At 40.6% G+C, this 9974-nt stretch overlaps 1 protein-coding gene and 1 long non-coding RNA gene across 7 annotated transcripts in view; one reads left to right on the top strand and one right to left on the bottom strand.

Moving 5' to 3' along the window:
• NPNT (nephronectin) overlaps positions 1-8996 on the top strand; it is a 53881-nt gene extending 44885 nt beyond the window's left edge. For all 6 annotated transcript variants that reach the window (XM_054065646.1, XM_054065647.1, XM_054065648.1 and 3 more), the window contains 4 exons: positions 2072-2167; positions 2575-2673; positions 5168-5424; positions 8046-8996. In XM_054065646.1, coding sequence (XP_053921621.1) covers positions 2072-2167; positions 2575-2673; positions 5168-5424; positions 8046-8141 — 548 coding nt within the window. In that variant the 3' untranslated portion in view covers positions 8142-8996. The remainder of the gene's footprint in view (positions 1-2071; positions 2168-2574; positions 2674-5167; positions 5425-8045) is intronic.
• Positions 5419-9126, bottom strand: LOC128852080 (uncharacterized). The gene is made up of 3 exons (XR_008449695.1): positions 8991-9126; positions 7792-7842; positions 5419-5556 (listed from the first exon to the last, which is right to left on the bottom strand). It is a non-coding gene; the product is annotated as an uncharacterized LOC128852080 (long non-coding RNA).
• Positions 9127-9974: the final 848 nt, after the last annotated feature.

The following is a 9974-nucleotide window of genomic DNA, read 5'->3' on the forward strand; positions in this document are numbered from 1 at the left end:
AACAGTTAACAGGGACACCCATGACTTTTCTAGGCAACCTGTTTGAGTGCCTCACCACCTTCATAGTAAAACATTTCTTTGTTATGTCTAATCTGAAATCTACTCTCTTTCACCCTAAAACCATCACCCTTCATCCTATCAATTGCACTCCCTGATAAAGATCCCCTTCTCCACTTTCCTGTAGGCCTGCTTTGAGTATTGAAAGGCTCTTACAAGGTGTCTCCAGAGCCTTCTCTAGGCTAAACAAGTTCAACTCTCTCAGCCTGTCTTCATATGAGAGGTCCTCCAGCCCTGTGATCATCTTCATGGTCCTCTTCTGGACTCACTCTAACAGATGTCTTTCCCATGCTGAGGTCTCCAGAACTGAGCCCAGTACTCCAGATGAGGTCTCATAAGAGTGGAGTGGAGGGGGAAAAATCACCTCCCTTGACCTGCTGATCACAATTCTTTTGATGCAGCCCAGGATGTGGTTGGCTTTCTGGGCTACGAGCACACATTGCCAGCTCATGTTGAGCTTCTCCTCCATCAGCACCACCAAGTCCTTCTCTTCAAGGCTATTCTCAATCCATTCCTTGGTCAGCCTGTATTTGTGGTTGGGATTGCCCTGACCCAGGTGCAGAACCTTGCACTTGGCCTTGTTGAACTTCATGAGGTTCACACGGGCCCATCTCTCAAGCCTATCAAGGTCCTTCTTGATAGCATGCCTTCCCTCCAGCATCTCGACTGAGCTACATGGCTTAAAGTTATATATTCGTTTGTTTTTCTTATACAAAATCTCTACCCCAGATCTGTTGCCTCTAATATTACTTTTAAAATACACTAGCATTTGGTTGACCTTTTATCTGGCTGCTTATTTTGTCCTAATTCCAAAAAGCAGGAAGCTACTTCATTCTTATTTTTCATTTTCCTCTGTTTTCTGGCTTCTTACCTTTGATTTATCCTTTATTTCAGTTTAGAGTTGTAAATCATCTCGATTCTTGTTCTCACTTGCCTAAGAAGACTATAGAGACATTAGTTATTTTAGCACTGCAAATGGATAATATGTCAAGTTTTTAATAGATAAGGCCCCTACAAATACCGGAGGTGTCAGAGGTGTCTGTAACATCTAAGGACATGTCTGAAAACACATCACTACTATTATTAATTATGCATTAGACCTGTCTGAAAGACAAGTTTCCAAGGCAATTCTGTCCAGTGCAGTCTGGGTATCTCCAGTTGACAGCTGTCCATCAAGCGTGACATTGGTGTATTATTTCTGGAGATTTATACAGACTGGCATGGTGTCATCAGAGGGAAGTGGAAGTCTTTGTAGCCACCTGACTTTGGCAGCCATTGTTCCCACAAAGAACTCTTAAATTTCATGTTGGTCTGTCTTTTGGATGCCTGATAACCTTTGGGCCCGTTAATTACGAAGCACGTTCCTTCTCCTTGCAGCTGAGAAAAGCAGCTGAAGGACACATAGACTGTTTTAGAAACGAAAAAGTACTGTTTCAGTTGAATTCTAGCTTCCACAAGAGCTCTTTCTTTTCAGCACTTGGTACAATCCTGGTAATTGTTTAGGGAGCACTAATCCTTTGCAGAGAGATGGATGTCCCTTCAGCTCTGTTTAGGGGAGAGTGGAGCCTCTTGCAAGTACCACTGCCTCCTGTTGAGATTCTCCTATATAAATATCTGTGGAAGGTGAGTGGATCGGAAAGTTCGAGTAAGGGCTTTAATGTGGCTTTATTTTATTGAGAAACCACTGTCTTCAAAAGTGCTTTTGGAGGGGAATAGTGTGCTGTAAGGTTAAAACTCTTTAACTCTGGTTAAAAAGGAGTATTCATTTGAAAAGCCTTTAGCAAGTTTGGAATCACATTTTACGGAACCCAGTTAAAGGTTGCAACAAAACCCATAAATTACATAGGGTAATGTTTATGAATCTTCATGTGAAATGTAATTAAATACATTGAATTCTCCAAGAAAAGCACAATGCCCAGAGCTGCTCTGCTGCTTTTTTAATGAAGATAAGGATGTAAGTCACTAACTACCTTTATCTATCTCATTCATTTCTGAAAAACTGCTTTTCTCACAGTTCCACGCCAGCCAGGAGTGAGCAATAATCTGTTTGAAATACTTGAAATCGAAAGAGGGATTACTGCTGATGAATTTGAAGCAAATGATGACCCAGGTAAAGATCACATCTCCTGTTCAGGGCTTAGGGTTCAGGGTTTTGTTGAGAATTCTTGGGATTTAATCCATTTTTATAGGACCCCTGCATCTTATACTCCTTGTTTAAACTGCGCTTTGTAAAAAGGAAACAAGCCCCTCCACCAACCTAAGCAAGCCTTTATAGTTTTTGTTTCCTAACCCATTTAGCACAAAAATAGTGCAAACTGTTAATAATAACACTAGCACCGCCTTTATTGTTTTAGTAATTTTTTTGTAGATTCTTTCTGTATTGCCCCTTCTGCTGCATTTAATTTTCATATTTTCTTGCTAGTATCAGCACCAAGGAAGGTTGCTGTTGCCCAACCAAAGCAATCTAAATCTACCCCTGCTTTTTTTTCTTCTGACCTTTTGCTCTATTTTCCCTAGGTATGCTGGTGCATAGCTGTAATTTTGACAGTGGACTGTGCGGCTGGATCAAGGACAAAGATGATGACTTGCACTGGGAACCAGTAAGAGATGCATCAGGTAAGGTACCTGTATATGATTGCATCCTGCAGTTGAAGAACCACCCAGGCTTGAGGTTGATGACAGTTCTCACATTATGATGAATTTACACAGCTTCTGTTCCCTTTAGGTCTGGGATATATTTCCCACCCACACATCTTCTGTGTATAAAAGTCAAAACTGAGAATTCCCGACACGAAAAGAGCAATTGAGAATTTGCACTTTTATCATAGCTGGTATCTTTACAATAGGAATGTCTCTGAAGGAGTAATATGTGTATTCAGTAAAAGATTATCTGCTTAAATGAATCAGAAAGAACAAAAATGTGGACTACAGAACAACTTTTATTTATAGTGAAACAAAGCTTATTTTTCAAACCACCCCACAAATTATAGAAAGTGCTGGAAATAGTCTTTGTTCTGCTGCCAAACATAAAGTTCTAATTTAACCTCTCAGTTCGTTTTTACTGAATTCTACTCTAAGTTACAGCAACCTGTAAACAGGAAAACTGTTACAGTAACAGGTGGGAAGACAAGTTAGGTGCTCATATACAGAGACTTCTAAATGTGGGTATGTTTGTGATGATAAAACATGCCCTTGCAACAAATATTACAGGGAAGTGTGCATAAGACACTTGCAGGATAGGAGACTGTTGGTCAGCTAAAGCAGTGACCCATTCCATTTACAGACCTCTGCCAGCACAATCCCAGCAGAACTGTGTATCTGCATTGCTGGAAGGTAGTTGTATTTCATCTCCTGTTGATTGTACTGTATGGCACTGAGAGGATGGCTATCCTTGCCCGCGTCCCCTTCCCCCAGCAGGGCTTGTCCCTCAGTGCTGGGGATTAGACACACATCTCTGGCTCCCCGTGATGATGGGATTACTTCATACCCAGAAGAGCAGGCTTTGAAGTGCACAATGCTTACATTATGTGAGGGGATGGCCGACTTTGGCAGGAAACACATTCTCAGGCAGTAAAATATTATAGGTTAAGTTGAGGGAGGGTGAGGGCAACTGAGAACCCTTTTCTTTACACACCACCTCCTCGTGGATGTGTGTCCATACACTGCCATTGATTAGAAAGTCATCTGCCACCGCAGCGGGTGACCTGGTACCTTTTTCACACCGTTAAACTGGCTAAGAGGAAGCACTGGCACTGTCTTCGCTTACTGGGCAGGCCCCTCCCGGCCCACAGGCATGCTCTGGTATTTTGGATGCTCCTTGTGATACTTTAGAAGTCTTCTGAATGATGGGGAGGGCAGTGGTCCTTCCTCCTGCAGATGAGGAAACAGGCAGGTGTCCCCTGCATGCAGACTAGCATTCTAAACAACATTGCACATAATTCAATCATCTTTTTGAAACAATGGATTTTAAATTGCTTTGTTTCTGAGAAAGTCAGTCAGTCACTCAAAGCATATTAATTATCTGTACTCCAAAGTTCCTGCTAATATATATTAAGTTCCAGAACTATGATTTTTTAACTTTTTTTTTTTAGACCTTTTTTTTTCCTACTGCGTTACTTCCCAGTCATGGACAATCTCAGCTTTCTGTTTCCTGTGTATGTTCTGCTGCTGTTGACATAACCTGTTAAAACTAGTCCCTTGAAGTCACTCACCCACTCCCTCCTGTCTGGAATACTTTGTTGCAGAGATTTATTTTCACAGCTTGCTCCTGAGTGTTTGCTTTCACCTTTCAAAGTTTGCAATTTATTGCTTTATCAGAATCTGCGTTTTGAAAGGTGCCATGCTGAAGCTTTATAAGCTTATCTTGCATGCAGAAAATGCTGATTTGAGGGCACCTTTTCCTTTAGGGGCTTGCCTACAGCTACATTGGCTTTGTGCTTACCTAAATCTGTTTCCTATTGATTGGATTCAGTCACTGTGACTATCTGAAACACATGCAGTTAACGAGTCAAGTCAGTACTTTTCTGGTGTTATAGTTGTATCTACAACAAAGAGGTGGAGTTCTTTAAATTTTATTGTGCTCATTACATCTCTCAGCTTTTGAGGGAAATAATTGTGGCTTTCAAAAAGATGCTTAAAAAAAATAAACCTCTGGTTGAGCAGTAACAGGGTGACAAAATGAAAAATATTTTCCTATTCTATAATTAAGTAAAGACTGTGTATGTCAACAATATTACAAACCACTGGTATGTCTACACCAGTGGTTTCAACTAAGGAGCCTAAATGCCACTTTTAGCTTCAGTTCATTAAACTTCTTTTTAAATTAAAAAAAGATTACAAAACTGATCACTTTATTGAAAAAGCAATTACATGGGCAAGACCCAGCCTGCTACTGATGGAAACAGAAGACCAGCACTGTAAATCTCACCCTGGGGGAGGCAGAGACATCAGTTCTGGTTCATGTTCCAGTGACTGTATGCCTTATTTGAGACTCACTGGAACTTGCGGAGCCCTTTTTTTATTCTCTGCTTTTGTAATGACTCATGCATTTGGTCCTGCAACACAGTAGAATTTGAAAAGAGAACAAACCTAACTGCTTTTTCCTTTGCAGGGGGACAGTATCTTACCATCTCTGACCCCAAAGGCAAAGAAGGAAGAGTAGCACATCTTATCCTGCCATTGGGTCACTTGGCTCAGGCTGGTGACTTGTGCCTGTCATTTAGGCATAAGGTGCCTGGACTGCATTCTGGTGCCCTCCAAGTCTTTGTAAGGAAAAACGGTGCTCACGGACCAGCCGTTTGGGGAAGAAATGGTGGCCATGGCTGGAGACAGACACATATATCTTTGCGAGGATTAGGCATCAAGAGTGTAAGTACCGCTGTCTGATGTGTGCTGCATTTTGTTTGTTTGCATGAGAAGTTGAAGACACTTAGACGATGTAGTAGTGGACCATTTTGTCTTCTGGGTCTAAGTTCAGCCTGTGTTTTACTTCTTTGATCCCTGTCAATGAAATCACATGAAGGATAAAAGAGGCATTGTGCCTTTTGTCAAATTAGTATTTTGCAAACAAAAACCTCACCTACAGCAATAGACATGTGCGAAACTGCAAAACAGCCTGTCCTGACCTACCTTGTACCGCCTGTTTTAAGGGAATCACCTTATCGGAAAGAGCAATCTAACAGATGATGCACTGTACATGGGTTTCCAAGAAGCCTGAATCAAGATTGCTCATAAACAATGCTTTTACTAATACAGTGCCACGAAATAGGAAGAATCGTCCCCTGTGGATTAATAACTAAGCCATGGAAAAAATAGTGAAAATAAGTAATTTTTTATAATGCAGGGAGCCTACACGTGCGATCTCACATGGTTTTATGCTCTTCAGCATACCTGCAGCTGGTCTGGCCAAGGAGGTAATTAATGACCTAACTCTGCCTATAGCACAAACTGGTTTAATGCAATCAAAAGAAGCTGTCTGAAGAGCCATCAAGAATTTTTTAATACCTGGAAACATTAGAATCTTTGGGTGATGAAATGATATATCAAAAGCCGAGCATTTTTCTTCAACCTCTGCTTAGCTTTGAAGGTTGTTTCTATTTCAGATCTGAAGTGGCTTGGGTGCTTCAGGGCCTGCTTTGCTCTGACTTACATCAAGTGGTCTAAAAAAAATCACACGTCATAATGTTCCTGGTGGGAGTAGGCTACAACACACACACAGTATATGGTTGTAAAATGTAATATTAAGGCTATAATTACTGCAGATAGTTTTCTGAAAACTTTACCTCAGTGAAAGTAACAATGATGCCTGACCTTCTGTTAGCTGTAAATGAATATCAGACCGTGAATGTGGATGTTTATGGCAGGTGAACAATATCTTTGCCCCATTCCTACCCTTTTCAATCAAGTTTAACACTGCTTGGAACCCTCAAGTTTGCCTCACCTTACAAAGCAGTTCATTAAATAAGTGTGTATCACTAGCATGTTGTCTGACCGAAAAGCAGATGAGTTTTAGAGACCAGCAGTTCCCCTTGCACTGTCTCCTGCCTCTTTTGACCACCTCAGTAGTAGGTGTCACCATGGCTTGCCAGCCATAACCAGCCCAGAGCTGCCTCACAGCACCTTACAGAAACAGTCGAGTCTGAGATGAGGAGGCTGGATCACTGTGACATTTATTCCCAGGATCAGGGAATGAGAAAACTCTGGGTAAGCCAGAAAGGTCTCTGCCACAGAGAAATCAGTAAGAAATATGGAAGCTTTATTATCTAGCTGGTACCCTCTGAGTCTTTGTAAGGAAAAACAGGACTCATGGATGAGCTGTTTGGGAAAGAAATGGTGGCCATTTCTTTTTCATTTATAAACCAAAAGTAACTAAACACTAGTGATTTTAGGGGCCCCACTGGAAATCTGAGAAGAGTATAAATGGAAACCAGAATGCTTCATCACGCTTTACAATTAATTAGCTCTATGTAAAGTATTTCTAAAGCATGCCCAAACTAAATAATTCCTAAAAAATTAATTCAATTGTTCATTTTAGAGTTGAATAAACTTAATTCAGTGTTCAACACAGAGTTTCTTATACTTTTGCTCCTTATTTAAAAGTGTGCATTCAGCAAATATTAAAGTTATTTTTAACTACACAGCTGAATTTCTGATCTGTAAATCTGTGTTAGCTCTTTCCAGCTCAGTGATAACAGCAGACTCTTAAAAACTTTTGCTGTAGTCTTTGAATAATTTTTAAACCATGGTCAAAGACACTGACTGTGTTGAACAGTTTAGGTGTCCGAGTCTACAGCGGTAGCACAGGTGAGCAATACAGATTTGTGGGAAGTGTTTCTTAGAGTCAGCTGGCCATTCTGTCTATCATCACTATTTACACTCCAGTCCTTCAAGTCAAGCTTTATGTTTGTTGAATTTCTCCTGCTCAGGCTAAATCTGTACTGCTAATGATTTGCTTTAATCCATGCCCGAGCATCCTCTGCCATTTTGCAAGCAGCCAGTGCTTCTGTAGATTACCTTAAATCTGGAGGAGCCAGAATTTGTTAAATAAAAGATAACTGCTTCTAGTTCCCACAATGATGGCAGTTGCAAGGTGCTTTAGCAATGGAAAGCTCCTCTGTTAGACAGTTTTTCAGAACAGAGAGGTTTTTATGTTTTTACCATGAGGGACATTGAAAACAGTGCAGAGATGATACGTAGAAAGTGCCCAAGATTCTCTTATGTGGAAGTTCATCTCACCTTAGCAGCTAGTGTAATTCTGTCTTGAACTGCTGTTTCTTCACAAAGATCCTGCCAAAGTGAAGGAGGGATAGGATCAGAAATAGGAAACCTGGCCATAATTCTGAGCAGGATAAATAGGTTTTTGTGAGTCAGTTATGACTGCCTGACCTTTCTTATATTTCTGCTTTATGACTGTTGAGTCTTCTCTCAACCAAACCTTCTTTCCTTTTGCTTTATTTTTTGCACTTAATTTGTTCTATTTCTCTTCCTAGGTTATTTTCAGAGGGGAGAAAGGGAAAGGAAGAACTGGGGATGTTGGACTGGATGATGTGGTCTTGAGGAGAGGACGCTGCTCTGAAGAGCACTAGCAGAGATAATGGATCAGCACAGTCATCTCTTATAACCCTTGTCGTGCTATTTCTGCCGAGCTTTGAAACAGAACTTGATGATAAAAAGAAAAAGTTGGAGACTGGCAACTTCTTATTGGTCTGCTAAGTGCAATCTCACTGAAACTTCGCTTAGAAACATGGAGAGCACCTCCTACAATTCAGGAACTCCAACCTTGTGTTGGTTGTTTGTATTAATCCTTACTCCTATTTCCTATTAATAACTTGAACACTTGTTTAGCCTGGTGAGCGCTCACACAAAGAGCACTTCTGAAAAAGGGAGAATTAATTACAGTTGGTGACAAAAGAATGCTCCAGCTCAGAAAGTTTTAGTGCTAACTGATAGTCATTGTCTTCCCATAGTGCTATGCTTTCATTGGTTAGATTTGATAGACAGTGGGATTAATCTGGCTTCAGTGTCACTTTAGATTAGCAGAAGCCTGGACCTGAACTTTGGCTTACTGCCACTGGCCTTTGAAGAAGGGTTTGCTCCTTATGAAATAGTGTTTGTTTTGGCGTTGCATCTGTATTAACAAAAAGCAGTTATATTGAAAAGGCACTGCATCCTGTAATATTGCTACTGCTGTGTTTTGTGTATATGTGTATGGTTATTAACATATTTATGTTTTTAATATTTACAAACGCTAGTTGCAAGGTAATTGGCAGCTGTGCTTTCTTATTGTACAAGACAGGAGTTCAGCATATTCTTTGATCCCGCTGGTCGTGCCAATAGATACATTACCAAAGTCAGATAATGGTGCTCATTGAAAAATGCTGGGGCAGTTTTTCGTGTTGTAATATGCTTAAGAAGACGAAAGACCAAACCCTTACCTGATGTAAACTGGCATCTGATAATGCTGTACAAAGCTTGCATTTAGCTCAGGAGCAAGCCCTAAAGTGCTCTCCATCCTGCAAGAAACTCCTGGTTCAGTTGAAGACTGAGAAGTGTGAAGAAGAAAATTTGCATCTTGTAAGACTGAGCCCCTTGATGCTGCCTGGAATGTTCCCTTCCCACAGGTGGCACAAGCCTATGCATAAGCAAAAAGGGCAGCTCTGTTAATGCTGTGTGAACAACTCAGACCATGAAATGCCTTGAGTGATCTTTGTCAAATGTCCACATTGCCTCCAGCCCTTCTGTACATAATAAACATTTTATTCTTTAGAACTAGAACAACTATTAGCTCTAGCTGGAAAAAAATATTTATCAGAACTTTGGACTAATTTTTTAGTGATGTATCATGCATGTGGTGCACAGTTTCCCAGAGAATTCTTCTGTTTGGCTTTGGATTTTCAAATGAGGAACGTCATTGTCTTTGCTGCTAAGAATGCTAAATTTGACAAAGTAATTGTAACATTTCAGAAAATGACGAGATCGATAAAATGTTGTTAGTGGTGCAGCCTTAAGGCTTAAAAAAAAGTGTATATGGAAGAAATAGGTTTCAGATATTTTAAATACTTAAATGCAATGTAAAATAAATGTCAGCTTCATATCATGTTGTGACATAGTTTTATAAGACCATCATTAAAAAAAAAAAATCATGTTAAGCCTTGCACAAAGTCCAAAGAGACAAAATGGCAAGACGCTTAGATGCCATACCCCAAACCCATCCCTGGCGGTGCTCAAGGCCAGGTTGGATGGGGCCTTGGGCAGCCTGGTCTAGTGGGAAGTGTCCCTGCTCATGGCAGAGGGGTGGAACTAGATGGGCTTTAAGGTTCTTTCCAACCCAAACCATTCTGTGATTCTATAAAAAACCTCTGTTTCTGATGAAGTAGTGTTTTGACAATCAATATTTTTCCAGCTTGTCCCCTAGGACA

Source organism: Cuculus canorus, chromosome 4 (genome assembly GCF_017976375.1).
Source record: "Cuculus canorus isolate bCucCan1 chromosome 4, bCucCan1.pri, whole genome shotgun sequence".
In the NCBI taxonomy this organism is placed as follows: Eukaryota; Metazoa; Chordata; class Aves; order Cuculiformes; family Cuculidae; genus Cuculus; species Cuculus canorus.